Below are 19,387 nucleotides of genomic sequence, written 5' to 3'. Positions count from 1 at the left end.
TTGATCATGTACCTTACTGTATACGCCGTATGAAGTCAAATATCAAGCGGAATATAGACATATTCTCTATTAAGCCAATATAGCTAGTTGAGGACGGTTCAATGGAAGCATGCTTTATTGTGTCTGAGCTAGATCCCCCTTTCGCTGATACCACCTAGACAATTGACAAAGGAAATTGCCAGTATCCTATTACAATTTGACTTACTTATGCCATAGCTTTGGCAAGGAATTTGGCCAGCTCCTTTGAATATGGTTCGCGCTATATGTAATCGAGAATTCAGTGTGACTGATCAAAAGATAAAAGCACAAAACAGCACAAGCCTGAGCATAGGCAGGAGGCTCAAACTCACCATCATTGAGAAGTGATGGGCACCTGAAACTCTATCAATCCGGATATCCTGTCCCCGACCGGGGAACAGGGTCTCCCAATCATTGCTCCCAAAATCCGTCCGCCGCTCCAGCAAGAACTTCATCCCCTCAGTGTCATCAGGGCGAGGGGCCAGCTTCGGTAGATGGGGGTTATCAAAAATACAAGAGGCTGCCCAAATGATACTTACATTCGGTCCATCTGAGGGCCGCCTTGACCGTACAGGCGTGGGATGGTACTCGTGCAGGAGATCGATGGTAGCATTGAAGTGCGGGATAAGCCAAGCAGGCGGCTTGCCGCTGCCCCCGGCAGCGGATGTTTTATGTCCAAACAAGTGAAGGCTCTCACAATATTCATAGAAGTGCGGCGGAAGGTAGTCAAGGCCGTTCAGTGGGGGCGGCGAGTCGATCAGGCTTAAGCTGAGGACCACCTCCTGGGTATCAATCAGGATCTGTGCGGCACGGTAGGCGAGGATCCCGCCGGCCGACCAGCCGCCGAGGTGGTACGGCCCAAAGGCTTGGCGGCGTCGGATTTCGGCTATGTAGCCGTCGACAATGATATCGTCGAGGCGGGCGGCGCGTAACTTGTCAGCTTGCTTGAGAAATGGCGAGTTCATGGCCACTACACATGTATCGGCACCTAGCGCGGGAATGGCCGCGTACGAGGACGCAGAGCCGGAACCGTCAGGGAAGAGGAAAAGGGTTTTAGTGGCAGTATTCGGATTTCCTTGCAGGACGAGTGATGTAGCCCGAGGTACGGTCACAGGGAGTGGTATCTGTTCGGCTTCGTCGGTGTCTGAGTCGGTTTCAGATGACGAAGGAGTGATAACGCTGGGATGTACTTGTATAGCCATACCAGAAACCTCCTCACTCAGAACCAGAGGCTCATGTGTAATTTCCTGTATCTCCGAAAAGACCCTTACCCTGGGCGAGGAGGTTGTCGATGACGTACCCATCAAGGCTGATTTGAGGTCGGCAACAGTAGGACATTTGACAAACAGAGAATCCATTGGAATATCCAGCTCGAGCTCTTCACGGAAACGGCTCACGATTACGAGCGATAGGAGTGAGTCGATGCCCGTATCAATGAAGCTTGATTCATCGTTCAACTCTTCCCGAGGAATGCCACTTTCTTCTGAGACGATTTCAAGGGCACGGTCGAAGTCGAGAATTTTTCCAAGGTTGCCGCCCGTTAACACCTCATCTGACACCGAAGTAGCTTCTAACTCTTCTATTGCCTCGAAATAAGACCCTGAAGAGAGTGAAGATACAGACACCGGTTTATGTTGCTCTCCAGCTTTAACAGCAGATTTCCCTACGGATTCGATTAGGCCCATTAGATCTCCGATTGTTGGATATGCTATGAAGATATCGTCGAACTTAAGATCCAAGTCTAACTCCTCTCTGAAACGTGCCGAGATAGTCAATCCGAGTAGCGAGTCGACCCCGAAGTCAGCAAAAGTACTGTTATTTGTGAGTTCGGCTAAGGCAACTCCACTCTCCTCCGAGATAATTCTTAAGGCAGATGAGATTTTGGTGGCACTAGGCTCAATTTTCTGGGCGGGTTTTGCCTGGCGACTTTCATCTCCCATACGATTGTGGATGGTATCGGTGGAGTTGATGGCCTCTGCAGAAGCCATTGACTTTCGTAGAGAGGCGGAGGTGGCCTTCTGTGATTTTATGCCGGCCTCTAATGAAAGGATAACCCCTAGGACTCGTCTCGGAACGCACTGGATAGTGATCTTCTGAAATGCAGCCACAATCAATTCACCATCAAAGATCACTACATCTCCGTGCCAGAGTTTGTCTTCGCCTTCAAACATCTGTGTGTATGAAGTATATGAACGATCGAAATGCACATCTCCGAATACCTGGAAGCTGCCCCAACCATGATTCATGAAAACTTCGTTATCTAGATCGGTATGATCATTGCAATTCATGGTGAACCCACAGGACTGTGTAAAAGCGTCGATGATGGCGGGGTGTAGAGCAAATTCACCACCCTTCTGAATGTTGCCGAAATTGACAGAGGCAGAGGCCTCGAGTGTAGCACTGTTAAGGACAACCTCATCGATGGTGCGGTAATCGTCATGGAACTGAGCGAGGGGGCGGATCATACGATAGACCATAGGCCGGTTGAAACGGACGGTAGTCTCTTTGACGATGCCCCGTCGGAGATCATGCATGCGTGACTTGATCCAGGCCGATTTATCCTGTAGCTTATCCAAGAGGATCGAGGGGTCTGCGAACCGGAGGGTGCACTTAGCATGTTCTTGCGTCCTTCCTTTACCGTCGAAACTGACAAATTTCACTGCAGCTTCATTTTTGGCCCAATCTACCTCAGTCTGCGCTTGGAGTAATTGTGAACCTTGCGTCTTAGCAATAAGGGCCTTGGACACAGTCATATCTACGACATCGACATGTTTGTATCTGACTTTTGATGCAGTTTTTTGCCGGCATTCAAGGAGATACCTACCCAGCGTGAGAGCCATATCGGCATATACCGACGGCGTGCACAGCGGTATGCCATCAACCATGTGCCCCTGCACTATACGGTTTAGATCGGGCCGCATCATGTCTGCTTCAACGATGATTTTTTCCTTTGCACCATTTGCAGATATTGATGATTCCACGATACGGTGGATTGTGGTACTCTCAAGCTCCCTCTTCTGCTCATGTTTTTGGGTGACGAGGGCGGGGTCACCCTTGCGCAGCGACCAGTCATTGACATATTGAAGCCAATAATCCTTCAAGTCCCAGCTATAAGCTGGCAAGTCGGTGATGACCTTTTGTGAGGCCTTGAAGTTTTCTTGGTATACTGCCCATGCGAGATCGGCACCAGCTTGATAGACCACCCTTAAAGCTTCAGCCAGCACGTCCTGGGATGAGCCACGACTCAATGCGGAAATAACTGTCATCTTTGGGCCTAATGTCGCCTTTACCATGCCCGAAACGGCCGGATGGGGCCCAACCTCGAGGAGAATAGACTGCTCTGTCATGGTATCATGATGGCGAGCCAACTGAAGAGCCCGCATCATATTCACAGGTCCGCGGCAATGGCGGCTCAAATAAGCTGGCCCGAATATTCCCTCGTTCGTAACGACGAGACCGTTCAATGGACATAGAACCGGACACCTAGGAGGGAGATAACGAGCGGACGCAGCAGCCTTTTCGAATGGTGCTAGGATGGGGTCGACTTGTGATGAATGGAAGGCATAGGGAACTTTGAGCTTGGTTGTTTTGATGCCAGCATCGATTAATATCCCCCTTGCTACAAATATCTCGTCGTCCGGGCCAGCTAAGACTGTCTCAATAGGCGAGTTTATACAAGCGATGTGATGCGGGGTGTTCTTTAGTGTAGCTTCAATGGTATCAGTCGAAGCTCGGACAACTAGCATCGAATGTGTCCCACGAGTGCAGAGATCTTGAAGAAGTGTAGCCCGTGTGCCCACGAGATAGATGGTGTCTGAGTCGCACAGAACACCTGCAACATTCAACGCCGCATATTCCCCTAGACTATGACCTACAACAGCCCCAGGCATGATGCCCCAGGAAGCCCAAAGCCGTGCCAGCGCGATTTGCATGCACACACTAGCCAGCTGGACTTGCAGTGGGGGGAGCTCGTCCAGGGACTGCAACTCTGTGGTCATGTATACGGGCATGATGGACGGGAAACCAAGGCTACGAGAAATGTGATCGAGCTGGCGGAGTTCGTTGCGGAACAATGAGAATGCCTCCATCATTTGGCGGCCCATACCAGGGAACTGCGTGCCCTGTCCAGTGAATGCAAAAACAATCTTGGGTGACCTATGCTTTGGCCGTGTCATGCCCGTCCGATCACGAAGGGCGAGTTCTATCTGCGCAAGAAGTTCATTGACCGAGGACCCGACGAGCATAACACGGTGCGGATGGTGAATGCGCCGGGCGGTTGTCGTATATGAGAGCTGCCCTATCGAAATGCCCTGCGTATCATTCTGTGGGACACTCCCTAGTAGAAACCTCTTCAACGACAAAAGGTTGCCCTGAAGGGAGGCCGCTGTCCTGGCCGAAATGGCAACGAGGTTGGCATTGCTGGTGTTCTGATCGTGGTCAGCATGTTCTGACATCGGTGGCTCTTCCAAAAGGAGAGCTGAGTTGCCTCCGGCAGCCGAGAAATTGTTCACGAATGCCCGCCTAGGCAATGAATCTGAAGCACGCCACACGATTGCCTCCTTTGCAATATGGACATTTCTTTCAGCTAGGTCCGTTGGGAAGTTGTGGTTGATCTTGGTTTTGATACCGGTACTACATTACACAGGGATTAGTATACACTTCTTCTCTTAATCTTTAGGATATATGGTCGACTCCGTGCCTGTATCTCTAGGAGGAGCCTAGACTGACAGTGCCAGCTTCCAAAAGCTTCATGCACAAAATATGATGGGACTCGGAAGTACCTACTGCGGCGGTATCAAATTGTTCCTCATCATCAATAAAACCTTGATCAAACTCGACACCCCCGAAGCTGCTTCACCGTGCCCGATGTTACATTTAGCTGAGCCGAGAAAGACGGGGTTGGGGCGAACGAGTTGATCCTGGGGCGCAAATACTTGAAGAACACTGGACATCTCGGTGGCATCGCCTGCTTGCGTCCCCGTACCATGCATTTCGACGTAACCCACGCTGCTGGCGTCGATCGTGCTTGCATTAAGGATTTTGGAGAAGATATCTCGCTGCGCACCGGTATGTGGCCTCGTAATGCTTTCAGCTTGGGCCGAGTGGTTTGTCGATGCGCCGAGGATCACGCCTAAAATGGGATCCTTTTCAGAAATAGCATCTTCAAGCCGCTTAAGAACCACAGTACCAACACCTTCGCCTCGGCAGTACCCGTCAGCCGAATCGTCAAACGTTTTACAATTACCCGTGCGAGATAAGAAGTGGCCGCGATCCAGCCCAGCAGTGAAGTCGGGGTTGGTTAATACGTTAGTTCCCCCTGCGATAGCCATATCAACATCCCGTTGCCAAAGCGAGTTGATAGCTATATGAATAGCCGAAATACTAGAAGAACAGGCCGTATCAACAGCATAACTCGGGCCACTAAACTTGAAGAAGTAATTAATTCGACCGGGAATGAAAGCTCGATTGCCTCCAGGGATAAAGTATGTATCAATATTTTGGGCACTGTTCGTCTCCATCCAATCGTTACTCGTGACGCCATAAAAGACCCCTACTCGATCCCTTCTTGTTGATGGTGTAGTATCCGGCACGATGCCAGCCTGCTCCAGGGCTTCGTACGCTGTCATTAGAGCGATACGCTGCGCAGGGTCAATCTGAGGTGCCTCCCGTGGGGAGATGTTGAAGAAGCGAGCGTCAAATGCAGCAGGGTCGCTCAGCCAACAACCGAAAGGCGTTGCACTGGTATTCTTGCGAGTTCCCGTCTCGTCAACATGTGCTCTAGACCAGCGCGTAGGAGGAACTGGCTCGTGAACATCTAGTCCCTGTCTAAGCAAGTTCCAGAATGCCATGGTATTATTGGCGCCGCCTGGAAACCTTCCCGACATCCCAATGATAGCAATTTTGGGCCGAGCTTGACTTCCACATTCCTTATTGTTCCCTACGTGGTATGGCAGTCTCTCAGTCGACAGTTGGGACGTCAATGACTGGCCAAGCGCAGGTGGACGCTTGAATGCCGTGTAAATAAGCTGATCTGCGCGAGATCCGAAGGATTCGACCTTGCAGTCGGACATTTCGCCTGATGGCTCAAGGCTAGTTCGCACGCTGTCAAGGATGTTATTCCAGTCAACGGGCTGGAGGAGGATGTTTTCTAGAGCCACTGTGAGGAGATCCTTGAAGTTCGACCCTTCCATCCACTTGCCATTGCTTGATATGATAGGGATCTGGGTGAAAGTCTGTGACCAACTCGCCGTCTCGAAGGATGCCATTAGCTCCTTTATGTCTGCAGCCGAATATAGATGCGGTGCGTGATAAGGAGCATACACGGCCTTGGCCTTATGCTTCAATCCCTGGAAATACGCCGATGAAGTGAGTTCATCAAGCGAACTTGGCGGACCGCTCACAGCACAACCACTAGGTGTATACACGCTAATGAATGGTCGTGCAGTTACCGGAAGTGTACTATCTTCGCAGAACTTGCGTACTGCTAAATCAGCTGACGGCCCAGCCACCACGATGGACCACGTTCGGGACATCTCCTCTGGTGCTACGAAGCGTGTCTTCATATTCGATACGCATGAGCCGACATCAAATGCGATCGCCACGGCTTCAACAGCCCTTGGAATCAGTTCTTGCAGGCTCTCGCTACTGCTGATCGCCACGGCGGCCAAAGCGCCGGTGCAAAGCCCAACAATACACGTATCATTGGGCTTGGGATACTCCCTTTCCTTTTGGCTTTATTGGGTTAAGAAGCTATTAGCCCACCAAGATTTTGTAAGCTTTACGGTAAACTTTACCTAATAATAAAAGACCCCAGCTGGTACAGACAGGCCATAGCCATGTCCAACGGCACACAACGGCTGCGCTCCTTGGACTGTTTCCAAAGAAGCACATCTTCTATGCTCGTGAATCTAGGCAGCTCTCCATATACGTTCTCAGGAAGCTGGAAGATCTGCAGACGGATCGATTTGTACGCCTTATCGAGGAAGTCCCTTAACACCACGTTGCTATTTCCCGCAGACAGCAACTGGGCCATATGCGGTTCAACGTCGAAAGTTTGGTCCCCGAACAGGTACAGGGTTTTCTGATAACTCATGTTGAATAGAAATAAGGCGATTATTTCAGGCTGGGTATTGGGAGTGCCGGCAGCTGTCCCGTGCTACTGTGGTAGGTTAGACACGATATGGCTCTTATAACCGTACTACGAAAGGCCATTGGCATCGGGCACACTGTCAGTCTATGTAGAAATCACACTTCATGCCCGAACGTCTTTGCAGCGAGAACGTCCGGGCATGGAAGAGGTATCTCCATATCGCGAAGCGTAAGAAATGTTCGGCGGGTGTTCTACTCTACCAGCTCGTGTAATGTCCCGAACACCAGAAGCACCATCTCCCGGGTCAGACCCGGAGAACTCGGCCAACTGCTTGCAGCGCACCTCCCCTGGTATCACGGAGAGTTCACTTGCCATAGCTTGACGACGACTTCACTCTGAACTGCTCTACACACCATCCTCCGGGAATCCTCCGGAAATCCTCTCTGGGTGTCGTCATCTCCTGCTTATCAGCTGTAAATCCGATAGCAGCAGGCTGTAGTGACCCAGGGCCCAGCCTTGCGCCTGGTTGCACAAAGTGATCGGACAATGATGTGGCGGACGTAGGCCACAGCTTAGACGTCACGGTAGCTGGTTATTATTAGCCTTAGTAAGGCTGAATCTTAAACTTGAGTCCTCGCCGTAGTATAAACCGTGCCGTGGCATTCAGAGCTTGTCGCGCATTGAGTGGCACGGCGCTGATTCGCTGTTGCTGCTTACAAACGAACGCAAAAAGAAAACAGCCAATAACACTTTGCCGATTTTCATACATGCCGTGGCATTGGTTAATTTGCACGTTGCCGCAAGCCACTTTGCTGATGGTGTCTGTGAGCTGTAGGCAACGGCTTTATGCGCCTGTACATCATGAATACTCCGTACTGAGCCGCACGTAAATGTGACTTGCATTCTACCTAGTCCTCTTCCCTCGAGCTCCCCGTCTCGAACAAACCAAGTACGTACAACCAACAGCCAGTTGAGATAGGCAGCGAAATGCATTAGGTTTTGTCATGTAGTCAGGCGTTATGGAAAACACAGGCATGTTCGCCAACGTCTTAGCATCCGAGGGTTATGCCAACGACGGCCACCTCCAACTAGATTCCGACATGTTTGCATATCAGCACGAGTCATTTGCGCCCCGGTCACAAGCTCCAGCATCACATTTGAAGCTCCGGTCTAGTTGTGACGCCTGTGGCCAAGCAAAGGTGCGAGACCAACGCCCACTCCTAAACTGTGTGACGAGCGGCTTACGTGCCAGAACTAAGACCAAGTGCGATCGTAGACGACCGGCCTGCTCGCGGTGTGTTTCCCAGGGCATCAAATGCGTGTATGGAGTGTCGAGAAAGTCTGGAAAGCCCCCGCGACGACGGCCCCCTGTTACGTCGCCCAGCGAGTCTGAGAAGAGGGCGACAAACGTCGACCTCATGTTTGGTTTAGCTGAGGGCACCTTACCGATCACTCCTGACTTCTCTGCAACTGACATAGGCTTCCAAGCCCAGTTTCCATTTGGCAGCCTTGGCGACCTCAGTGTGCTCACGCCAAACCTGTCTGACCAGGATACCACAGGACTGACCTGGCAATGCGACTCGAGGGCGACGCCAAAACCGGCTGAAAATAGCAGTACACCGAACGCGGTCACAGGCGCAACAGCGCAGCGACATAGCTGCGCTCAAGAGCTTAAGGATATCATGCGCGTCTTGTATTGCTCTAACCCTTTTACTCCTGTTTCTGACGGCGTACTGGCACGTACATTAGACCTAGGCTCTATCCTGACACGCAGCCGCGACGTTGTGAGGCGCCTGGAACTACTCCTCAAGTGCCCTTGCGCCCGCTCGCCGCACATGGCTATGTTATATGCTTCCATCATGTCACGTATGCTGCTGTGGTATCGTCAGGCTGCCTGGAACGCAACTACTACTGGGGCATCGCCCACGCCAGCAGCGGAGGAGCCAATGCCATTTGTCTCGGGCAGTAGCTTGACTAAGGCCGGCGCTGCGGAGACGGCCGATGAAATTGGCGGTGGTGTCTCAGTTCTCGCCATGCCCGTCACGGTTGGCACCTTTGAAACCGATGACCGGAATCTTCAGACTGCTCTAACGAATTGTCTTCTTTTGAGCGAGCTTAGGAAGGTTGGGGCGCTGATTGACATGTTCATGTGTATCGGCAGGTCCGAATTGCAGAATACAAATGCTGCTTGTTCTATAGGCGAGGAGCTAGGAGCTTGCCAGGGAGATACAGCCTTGTTTGAGAGCTTAGGCGCTTGGCTCTGGACTGAGCACGGACATATCTTGAAGAAAGCGAGATCGGGCTTGTCTGTACTGCATGAAAACATTCCTGGCCCCTCGCAGTGAGAGAGATCCACGTACATCGGCATAATGACAACGAATTATGGCTTTTCAATTCTCCTACCTGGCATTGCTTTGATATCGTTCAGAGACCAAGAAACATGCCCCTGAACACATTATCGAATCTTGAATGGTGTGGAAGTCAGAACGGTGCTGAGCAAGGCCTTTCCGTCAATATGAGCACATAATATAACAGCGGATGCTGGTATATCTGGAACATGGTAGAGTTTCTGTCAACTAATTAGACTGCGAAAGGCGAACGCTCATAATTCAGGAGCCATCATTTCGGCTATGAGATCAGCGGCAAGTTCCATAGGATGTACCAGAGTAGACAGCAATGTTCCCCAGCCGCGCTGCGTCTAATGTCCGGTAGGCAGTCAGGGGCCCGAATGGGTTCGGGGCGTATAGACCGGGTAAGCAAAAGGAGCCCGCGCCACACTGGCAACACCCCGAGATCTGCCTTTCTATCGTCGACTATGTTTCGTGTATCAAGTAACGGCTTGTGAAGGCTTCATAGAACGGTGCTTTGTAGCATAACTCAGCTGTATTGGTCTGCGCTTTCCCCTACATTAGTACTGTTGGTTTGCAATATGGCATATCTTAGGTACTCTCAAAGTCTGATACGCACCGAAGCTCACCATGCCTCCAAACCTTGCCACTATCAAGAACTCCTTGAATTCGGCACCAACCTCGCAAGCAAGGCAACCCTTGTTCCCCTTAGAGGAACTCGCCTTAAGATGTACCAAGAACGCCATCATAGTGAGCCAGTATCTCGCGGCTCATGATCAGCCACAACCATCGCATGAATCTCATGGCCCACGCAGCACTCTTCCCAAGGCTGCACCGCGTAACATCCAACAGGCACGGCATGGTCTTATGTCTTCTGCCTTGGAGCTTTTCCAGCTTGCTGCAGGACCCAGCGAGTTCGTTCCTAATCTCGCTCCCGGTTTCCAGTATGTGGCCTGCCTTAGCTGGCTACTTCACTTCGATATTTTCCATCTCGTTCCCGCATCAGGAACCATCTCTTACGAGGACTTAGCTGCAGCGGCATCTAAACGGGCCAGTAGCGGCATCGCTGTCCCTGTAGCACGTCTTCGGAGCATCGTTCGTATGGTCATGACTTCAGCCCTGTTCCGTGAACCCGAACCGAACCAAGTCGGCCACTCGGCCACCTCAGCTCTGCTGGCACAAGACGCAGACGTGCATTCCTGGGCGTCCTATCTCTCCAAGCGCTCAGCACCTACAGCTCTTGCTATGACCACAGCACACGACCGCTTCACACCCGCCAGTACCGTTCGGAATGAGACCGCCTACAACATCGCCTTCGGCACCGAGCTGCCCTTCTTCGACCACCTCGCCTTAGATGCCGCCAACGCGGCCGAGTTTGCTGGATATATGCGCAACGTGACGACTAGTGAAGCCATGGATGTCAAGCACTTGGTGAACGGATACCACTGGGCAGGCCTCGGGCGTGGGCCAGTCGTCGATGTCGGGGGCTCAACAGGGAATGCAGCCATCGCCCTCGCGCGAGGCTTCCCCGAGCTCACTGTCATCGTGCAGGACCTCCCCGTCAATGCAGAGGCTGGGCGTCAGGCCGCCGAGGCAACGTTGCCGGCCCATGTCCTTTCGCGCATTGTCTTTCAAGGTCACGACTTCACGCAGCCACAGCCCGTCGCTGACGGTGCCGTCTACCTCTTGCGCATGATCCTCCATGACTGGCCTGACGATACAGCAGTCACGATCCTGAAAAACCTGGTACCCGTCCTAGCCAAGGGGGCCGCGAGGCTCCTGATCATGGACACAGTTTTACCAACGCCGGGGCAGGTTCCCTGCTCGGTGGAGCGTGTCGTGCGTGTGCGTGACATGACCATGATGCAGGTCTTCAACGGCCATGAGAGAGACCTCGACCAGTGGCGGGCATTGCTGGTGGCGGCAGATAAAAGGTTGCGGCTGCGGCAAGTCATAACGCCATTTGGAAGCGCTATGTCATTGTTGGAAGTAGACATGGCGGGTGCTTTACAAGAGGAGAGCGCCGAGGAGGACGTTTGGGAGATTAGTGGATAGGCACAGAACGTGTGTTGTCGTCAAATTCTTAATGGCCTGCCAGTGCTATTGAGACATAGAGCGAGCAACATCGTCCTACTGCCCCCCTCCTTCAACTCACGTAGTCTATCTAGTTACTCTGTCGTGATAGCGCCCCACGTGGACGCCGTCAAAGAGATGGCGTTTCTGCTGAGATATCAGATCGACTTCGAAAGATGGGTGAAGATCTGGCTTCAGGTGAGCCACAAGAGGCTTATTGTCCTTGAAAAGGTATCGGGGTGTTGTTAGCAACTTTGCATGATAATAATGTATAGAGTCGTATTTATAATTGGGTATATTTACACACGAATAGAAGAAATACAGTTACGTTAGGAGCTTCAGAGACGGGATCTCAAGCTCGACGTATCATCTGACACATCTAATATCGACTTCATCTTCTCAACCCACAATTGCACACTGTCCTCGTCGATGAAGTTCCCATCAAAGCTAACACCGGCGCCAATGATGCCATCCTCGCTCCAGGTGCCGACGAGAAATTCGGTCTCACGCACACGGACGCCTGAGGTGAAGCGCTCGATGCTAGCTACGACATTCTCCTCGCCAGGGTCGGCGCCCAAGTCATGCTTTGAAGCGGACCAGTCGATGGCGCCAATACTACTGACACCACATGTCGCTCTACTGACCGCCCACGACGGCACTACATATTCGCCCTGCGGCGGTGGTAGGGCATCTTTCAGCCGAGGGGGCAAGGTGTCTCGCAACCTCTCTATGCCATCGATGTAGTTTGTCGCGAGGAGTCGACCTGGGCCTTTGATTCCCATATACGACACGGCTTCGTTGTCATTGTGCAGTTTGACTCTTTTCTGGTATGCAGAAAGCTGTCTACTCGCCTGACGAACGAGGAGCCTAAACCTACCCTCTACGTCGAGGTGTGATGGGAGAAAAGGCAGGACGATGCCCTTGGAAAAGGCCAGCATCACACTCTCCAGGATATTCTTGGCGCCGAAGAATACGCGGGGATTAAGAGGGAAGCTGCCGACGAAGGGACGCCGTGCGGCGTCCGGCTTGTTAGGGAATCGCTCTTCGTGGATCGCCATCATGGCCATTCCTACGAGCACGAAGCCACCGGCTCCGATGCTGGCTTTCGCTTCCTTGCATAAGCGATATAGGCGTTTACTTGCGGCTGGGGAGAGCTGTAGTCTGACGTAGAAAGTATTAAGGGGAGGGGTCTGGGAGTAATCCAGAGCATTGGGGTATTTGAGAGCGAAAGGACGTGGCTTAGATAGTCGGGTATCCCGGTGCAGCGGATTCGGGAATGCTGCAGGCATCGGCTTTTCCACGTGCCGCAGTATGAGTGTAATCGCCCAGAACCATCTCTCCCGAGCCGTGGTTGCGGCCACGGGAGCGTATAGGTCTTCCTGGGCTGGAGGTAACTTTGCTCGTATCGACTCGGGCGAAATCGCCATTTCGATCTCCCGGCGGAGTTCTTCCGTGGGCATGTTAAGGATGCGTACGAAATCGGCCATCCAATTCATAGAAGACAAACCATCGGTGATTTGATGAGCCATCACAAACAGGAATTGTAGCGCTTGTATATTACCCTCCCCTTTCCTCGGTAGCACGAATACTCGAGCCATGGCTTCGCTTGGCTTCACGATACGTGCTACATTCTGCGCGTGGACATAGAAATCATCCATGTCTGATACTCCGTCAACGGCTGGGTCTAGGAACTGGAGGGCCGAGCCCGCGTCCCGTATAGCCGCATCCGATGTACGGGGAATTCCCACCAGAAACCAAGGCTCGACCTCGAGGGTACGCAGCTCGGTTCTAGCGGCGAGCAAGCAATGTCGCAGACGCAACAGCGTGAATGCAAGCACGACGTGGTGCCGGAGTTGTTCTCCCGAGAGTCGGGTCGAGACATTTAACTTTAGGAGGCCGTTGACATCGGCCCTGCCTCCGAAGTAGCGGCCGTCACAGTCGAATTTGAATTCACACAAGCCACATGGTCTGATGAATTCGTCTCCCTTCCTGACCCAGGCGTGATATCCCTTCCCGTAGCGATCCAGCCAGTGCCGGGTGCTTGACTTATCCATAACCCCTGACTTGGCTTGGCTATGAAATCGCTTTCGGTAACCTACGGAATCCACCGGAGATAATCCTGATTGCCTGGCAAAGAGAGCTCCGTCTCCGTCGTAAACTCTAAATTCCGAACGAAATAGTACAGACGGTAACGTGTAAGACGCAGACGGGAATAATCAAGAGTAGAACCATCTGCCTGAAGATAGCATACCCGATATGGGGGGACAAAAAGTTAATTCTCTCGGCGCCCTTCGGCCGCGGGAAAGTGATCATTCTTGGGCCCCGTAGTAATTAACTATTGTTGGTTATTTTACAATGGAGATCGAACCTACCTAGCAGGTCTAGACTATGCCGTAGTAGATGGAACTAGACAGGGATTTAGAGGCGCGCCCTGGTTGTGATGCCCTGTAAGCTTTATATATCTTGCCAACAGTCGACCGACGATCAATATAGTGATTCAAGTTGAGGCTTTATTTAACAGTGAGGGAGTAGGGTACCTGCAGTGGCATTGTGGTAGTATATAATGATGATGTTGGTAAGCACCCTAGCGCCAAGGAGGGGGTAGCAGAGATGGTCACCGTGACGGTCTTAAGGCCTCCGGGATCGTCCCAGGTATTTGGACATCTTGTGAGAGTCATATTTCGTAGACGGTTACCGCGTAAAAGTCGTCACAGATTTTAACTTCAAGATAGTTACCGTGATGGTCTCCGCTGACCTCCCTCGCGCTAGTGTAAGTAACCATTAAATGAAAATATGAATATTGTGCTAGATGTGATGGCATCAAAGAAAGCTTCCCATCTCTGAGTCTATGTATATGACTAGAAAAACTACAATTCCGAAAAGTCTGTCACCGTTCGGATATTATCCTTGATTCCTATAGGACGAGGGAGTGCGAGTGCTTATAATACTATAATCCTTATAGTCTCCAACTCTGCCAAGTTCGCAGGAACCCGCACTACTGTACTGTACTGGAAGAAGAGTATCGAAGGATTTTGGAGTATCCCTCTTATGTTCTGCTTCTTTCGCTGCATCACTTGCAGTTTGTATTGGAGGAAAGAATGTTGAGCAATCCATGAGGCTTTGGGTAGTACATCGTATTGTTTGTACAATGGCATGGGAATAGCTATGAGAATTTTCCTGTAGGGTAGATAGCTGAACAGTTTTGATATTAGTCAAAGAAACCGATTTTCTTTCGATGGTTCCATGATAGAACTTGAAACGCTGCTGATGCTATTGCAGTGGCACTCCCATCTACTCGAGCACAGTCAAAGGAGAAGTAGGGTTCAAAAAACTTTTGTATGCCTTAACGCTCTGATGATAGTTATGAAATCGCTACGTGTTATATAAATTTGGATTGAACTGTGTTATGTAGACGTATTTGCCGCGGCTTTGCGGGCTCCAAGCACTGCTTTTCCGACAACGGAGTCGTTCGGTTTCTCGAGCTCTCCAGTAATCCACTGTCCAATATCCGCCATAGCATCAAGGTCAATACCTGTGTTCATTCCTAGGGTCTCTAAGAAGTATACCATATTTTCTGTCGACACATTTCCGGTGGCCCCTGGGCTGTAAGGGCAGCCGCCCAGGCCACCCACTGAACTGTCAAAGGTTCTGATTCCATGTTCCAACGAAACGGCAGTGTTGACTAGGGCTTGCCCATATGTATCGTGAAAGTGCATTGCAATATCCTCGGTTCGAATACCCGCAGCGGTTATGCACCGCAACAACGCTTGAGTGCGCACCACAGTTCCCATGCCGGTGGTATCGCCAAGGGAGATCTCATCGGCTCCCATCTCGAGAAGCGAGGCGGCAATCTCAGCCACCTTGTGCGGGTCGACATCGTATCCTTCAAAAGGGCATCCTAGTACTACTGAAATATATGCTCGAGCCCGAATCCCGGCTTGCTTAGCGCCTTGGATGACGTCCTTGAACCTTTCCAGGGATGTTGCAATATCGCAGTTGAGGTTCTTCTGTGAAAAGCTCTCGGTGGCAGCGGCGAATACGGCAAGCTCCATCATGGGCTTACCATCCCCACCCTTTGATGCGTCGTTTTCGTTGAGGTATGCGCCTTGGTGTTTCTGTAGAATAGCCGTTGCGTCGGCGACGCCCCTCGCATTCGGAGCAAGGAAGGAATAGGTAATTGGTGAGGGTGAGGGTATGTTCTTCGTTAGAATATGCTCCATGATCTGGCTAGAATTATCCATCTATAAGTATACAACTGTCAGTCGGACGTATTCACTTCGAATCCAGGCAGTAAGCCCAACCTGTGGTACCCATTTTGGGGAGACAAACGATCCTGCTTCAATGACAGAGACACCGGTCTTCGCCAGCCTCTCGATCAATTCGATTTTAGTTGCTACAGATATGGCCTTCTTCTCGTTTTGCAGACCATCCCTGGGTCCAACCTCGACTACTCGCACATGATTGTCAGGTTGTTGCTGGGGCTGGCCTCGTACATCCGAGGCAGTCGCAAAGCGTCGCAACGAAGCAGAGCATGCGCGGGGAGTTCGGAGACGGGCCAAGAGAATCGAGGGACGTAGCGACGCCATCTTGAGGTTATCTCGCTCGCCGCCTGAGTTACTGAAGGGCGGCCGGAGAGTCTCAATGGATCATATGGAATATGCTGTCAATGCCCTGGTTTCGGTTCGAGGTCAAATCCTAGGTAGACGTGAAAGAGGTGGCGTGGGAACTGGAAACGTTCGGCCATTCACGGCTCAAGCTCTCGAGCTACCTAGAGTAGGTAGGTAGCTATATGTAACCAGGAGGTAACTATCACGCATGAGGTCACCAGGGACCTAGTGTGGGGTGGAGGGTTGGAGATATCCCCAGAAATTGCAATCGATTGCAATCATACCGGCGGTTTAAGCCAGTTTCAAGGCTATATGATGGAAGTGATTAACCGCTCATTTGCCTCCTAGGCTTATGAACAAAAGATGTCAGGGCAGAATCAGGACCTGGGGAACGTAGTGGGTAATGTGAAGCCAAGCAGGTGAACAAATCCATCTTGATCACTCTGCTACCGCGCATCTACATCGAATACCTACCTATACCATTCTGCACTCGTTATTTATTTATTTATTTCTTTCTTTTCTCGCGATGTCTCGTCTATATCAACTTTTATCTCTCTAATTTATAAGATAAGTTTTATATATCATGAAAAAGTTAAGGCACATGCTGATAGATAGGTACATAGTACCTACATATGTAGGTATAGGCACTAAATAGTCCGTAGCATAGCGCCTAGGTACAACGCCTGAAGGCCTAGATAGACCCCACCTAGACACGCTATCTAGGCCCTGCCCGAAAAAGAAATGATTGCCAGGTGCTGTTAAAAGGCTCGCAGTGTTCAGCTGTGGCTGGTTATCTGCTACAGTGTTACCTTAACCTACAACGTCAACACCTCCCGTGGATTAGTGGCTGAAGCTTGCTGCTTGCCTCAACCTCGACAGCCTACATCTTCGCCTTGGGTCTACCAAGCTTTGACCGGGAGCTCTCGAAAACCTCTCCTTCGCCTCTCCACCTCCCATAACGGACTCCTTACCGGCGCTCAATCTTGCTCTCCATCAGTGACTGGCGCCATGGATCCTCGAGAGTCTTCCTCGTACTCTATTGTGCCTCGGGTTCGCTACAACACAGTCGCTGGTGTCAACGGCCCCCTGGTTATCCTCGAAAACGTAAAGCACCCGCGATACAATGAAATCGTCACTCTTACACTCCCCGATGGAACGGAACGATCTGGTCAAGTCCTCGAGGCCCGAGGTAAGCTTTCGTTGCTGCCCCCAAAGCTCTTGATATCGATGTTAACGCACTGTCACTTCCACAGGCGACCGTGCCGTGGTCCAGGTCTTCGAAGGTACAACCGGTATCGATGTCAAGAAGACGAAGGTCGAGTTTAGTGGGCAGAGTCTGAAGCTCGGTGTCTCAGAAGATATGCTGGGTCGTATCTTCGATGGATCGGGTAGAGCTATCGACAAGGGACCTAAAGTCTTAGCTGAAGAATATCTTGATATCAACGGCAGCCCTATCAATCCTTATTCGAGAGTACGCCTCAGATCCCGAGACACTGACCCAGGATTGTGAGCTAAGCAGTACGAACAGGTGTATCCCGAAGAAATGATTTCTACCGGTATCTCAACTATCGACACCATGAACTCGATTGCCCGTGGACAGAAGATTCCTATCTTCTCCGCCGCCGGTTTACCACACAACGAAATCGCCGCTCAGATCTGTCGACAGGCTGGCTTGGTCAAGAAAAAGGGAGCTACGAATAAGGGTGTGCACGATGACCACGAGGAAAACTTCTCTATTGTCTTTGCTGCCATGGGTGTCAACTTGGAAACCGCACGATTCTTCACGCGCGATTTCGAGGAGAACGGCAGTTTGGAGCGCGTCACTCTGTTCCTCAACCTTGCTAATGACCCCACGTACGTTGACCCTTTCCTATGCTCAATTGAAACCACATACTAAAATCCAATCATAGCATTGAACGTATCATTACTCCTCGTTTAGCCCTCACCACAGCCGAATACTACGCCTACCAGCTTGAGAAGCACGTACTGGTTATTCTTACCGATCTCTCCGCCTATTGTGATGCCCTCCGAGAAGTCTCAGCTGCTCGAGAGGAAGTGCCGGGTCGACGTGGTTTCCCTGGTTACATGTACACTGATTTGTCCACCATCTACGAACGAGCCGGCCGTGTCGAGGGACGAAATGGCTCTATTACCCAGATTCCCATCTTGACCATGCCGAACGACGATATCACCCACCCTATCCCTGATTTGACCGGATACATTACTGAGGGCCAGATCACCGTTGATCGTCAACTGGATAACCGTGGCATCTACCCTCCCATTAATGTGTTGCCATCACTCTCTCGTCTAATGAAGTCGGCTATTGGTGAAGGTATGACGCGGGCGGATCACGGTGATGTATCCAACCAGCTCTATGCTAAATATGCCATCGGTCGCGACGCCGCGGCCATGAAGGCAGTCGTCGGTGAGGAGGCGCTGTCAGCCGAGGACAAGCTGTCTCTGGAATTCTTAGAAAAGTTCGAGCGTCAATTCGTCGCCCAAGGCGCATACGAGACTCGCTCCATCTACGATTCGCTAGACATTGCGTGGAGCTTACTGCGCATCTACCCTAAGGAGCTGCTTAACCGTATCCCAGCCAAGGTCATTCAGGAATACTACCATCGCTCCACAGAGCGCAAGGGCAAGGGGAAGGATAAAAATGACAAGGGCGTGCGGGACACGGACGGAGGAGAGCCAGAGGAAGAAAACCTTGTTGACGTATAATAGCAGGTCAAGGGGCAGGACAGTGACTAGATAGGTGTGTATCGTTATAAGCGATGGTGTCGTACATTGCGGGGTCAAGGCCCTTTTTTCTATTTTCCATGATCATTCAAGACATCGAAATTTAGCAATATTCTTGGTCGCACTCTGTTTGATTGTCGTATAGTATGATTCTGAAGTGAAAATTACAACTGCTTGGGGCACCCACGTGTTACTAGATGTATGTCACTAGATGTAAGGATCAACAACAGGGGGTGAGGTCGTGGCAGAATTTGGTTCCGTCCACTGACGCGCCTGGTAGGGTTCATTCGAAGGAGATGGAGTATTTCAATGAACAAAGGCTTATTTTTATCTGATCTGTGAGTGCTCATTGACAGCGTTGCGCAGAGTATTGGTTCCGATCGTCCCCATGTCTACTGTTCCTTAATTGGCCATGGCTTCGGTGTAATGCATTGCGCGAAGCTACAGGGGTTCACATGGTAGGAAGGGGATACCTAGGTACCGCAGGAGAGGATGGAACGATACCAGGT

General features: G+C 51.2%; 6 protein-coding genes across 6 annotated transcripts; 3 read left to right on the top strand and 3 right to left on the bottom strand.

Annotated features, from left to right (window-relative positions):
- Positions 1-84: 84 nt before the first annotated feature.
- On the bottom strand, positions 85-7,411 carry F5B22DRAFT_115902 (polyketide synthase). Its single transcript, XM_047968839.1, has 4 exons — positions 6,813-7,411; positions 4,804-6,750; positions 351-4,650; positions 85-259 (listed from the first exon to the last, which is right to left on the bottom strand). Exons 1-4 carry the CDS (start codon positions 7,109-7,111, stop codon positions 206-208), a joined length of 6,600 nt encoding a protein of 2,199 aa, XP_047831383.1. The 5' UTR covers positions 7,112-7,411; the 3' UTR covers positions 85-205.
- Positions 7,412-7,930: 519 nt separating this feature from the next.
- Positions 7,931-9,769, top strand: F5B22DRAFT_115823 (uncharacterized protein). The gene has a single exon (XM_047968838.1). The coding sequence runs from the start codon at positions 8,128-8,130 to the stop codon at positions 9,451-9,453; it is 1,326 nt and encodes a 441-aa protein (XP_047831382.1). The 5' UTR covers positions 7,931-8,127; the 3' UTR covers positions 9,454-9,769.
- On the top strand, positions 9,741-11,689 carry F5B22DRAFT_115731 (sterigmatocystin 8-O-methyltransferase). Its single transcript, XM_047968836.1, has one exon. It carries the CDS (start codon positions 10,087-10,089, stop codon positions 11,509-11,511), a length of 1,425 nt encoding a protein of 474 aa, XP_047831381.1. The 5' UTR covers positions 9,741-10,086; the 3' UTR covers positions 11,512-11,689.
- Positions 11,690-14,090, bottom strand: F5B22DRAFT_115821 (uncharacterized protein). Its single transcript, XM_047968837.1, has 3 exons — positions 14,071-14,090; positions 13,902-13,960; positions 11,690-13,843 (listed from the first exon to the last, which is right to left on the bottom strand). The coding sequence occupies exon 3, from the start codon at positions 13,581-13,583 to the stop codon at positions 11,868-11,870; it is 1,716 nt and encodes a 571-aa protein (XP_047831380.1). The 5' UTR covers positions 13,584-13,843; positions 13,902-13,960; positions 14,071-14,090; the 3' UTR covers positions 11,690-11,867.
- Positions 14,091-14,933: 843 nt separating this feature from the next.
- Positions 14,934-16,115, bottom strand: F5B22DRAFT_645907 (hydroxymethylglutaryl-CoA lyase; the record flags this gene model as incomplete). The annotated part of the gene is made up of 2 exons (XM_047978657.1): positions 14,934-15,770; positions 15,831-16,115. 2 exons carry the CDS (start codon positions 16,113-16,115, stop codon positions 14,934-14,936), a joined length of 1,122 nt encoding a protein of 373 aa, XP_047831379.1.
- Positions 16,116-16,915: 800 nt separating this feature from the next.
- Positions 16,916-18,951, top strand: F5B22DRAFT_115671 (P-loop containing nucleoside triphosphate hydrolase protein). The gene is made up of 4 exons (XM_047968833.1): positions 16,916-17,325; positions 17,390-17,607; positions 17,665-17,990; positions 18,047-18,951. Exons 1-4 carry the CDS (start codon positions 17,145-17,147, stop codon positions 18,858-18,860), a joined length of 1,539 nt encoding a protein of 512 aa, XP_047831378.1. The 5' UTR covers positions 16,916-17,144; the 3' UTR covers positions 18,861-18,951.
- Positions 18,952-19,387: the final 436 nt, after the last annotated feature.

Source organism: Xylaria bambusicola (genome assembly GCF_022495145.1).
Source record: "Xylaria bambusicola strain CBS 139988 unplaced genomic scaffold F5B22scaffold_17, whole genome shotgun sequence".
In the NCBI taxonomy this organism is placed as follows: domain Eukaryota; kingdom Fungi; phylum Ascomycota; class Sordariomycetes; order Xylariales; family Xylariaceae; genus Xylaria; species Xylaria bambusicola.
The sequence above is the reverse complement of the archived record's forward strand: the minus strand, read 5'-3'. Positions and strand labels throughout refer to the sequence as shown.

Bases quoted from the DNA above. Each gene is read 5' to 3' on its own strand.
- F5B22DRAFT_115902 (XM_047968839.1), bottom strand. From the start codon at position 7,111: ATGAGTTATCAGAAAACCCTGTACCTGTTCGGGGACCAAACTTTCGAC. The intron at 6,751-6,812 runs GTAAAGTTTACC...AACCCAATAAAG, and splicing joins CTGGGGTCTTTTATTATTAG to CCAAAAGGAAAGGGAGTATC. The intron at 4,651-4,803 runs GTAGGTACTTCC...TGTGTAATGTAG, and splicing joins AACAATTTGATACCGCCGCA to TACCGGTATCAAAACCAAGA.
- F5B22DRAFT_115823 (XM_047968838.1), top strand. From the start codon at position 8,128: ATGGAAAACACAGGCATGTTCGCCAACGTCTTAGCATCCGAGGGTTAT.
- F5B22DRAFT_115731 (XM_047968836.1), top strand. From the start codon at position 10,087: ATGCCTCCAAACCTTGCCACTATCAAGAACTCCTTGAATTCGGCACCA.
- F5B22DRAFT_115821 (XM_047968837.1), bottom strand. From the start codon at position 13,583: ATGGATAAGTCAAGCACCCGGCACTGGCTGGATCGCTACGGGAAGGGA.
- F5B22DRAFT_115671 (XM_047968833.1), top strand. From the start codon at position 17,145: ATGGATCCTCGAGAGTCTTCCTCGTACTCTATTGTGCCTCGGGTTCGC. The intron at 17,326-17,389 runs GTAAGCTTTCGT...TCACTTCCACAG, and splicing joins TCAAGTCCTCGAGGCCCGAG to GCGACCGTGCCGTGGTCCAG. The intron at 17,608-17,664 runs GTACGCCTCAGA...CAGTACGAACAG, and splicing joins CTATCAATCCTTATTCGAGA to GTGTATCCCGAAGAAATGAT.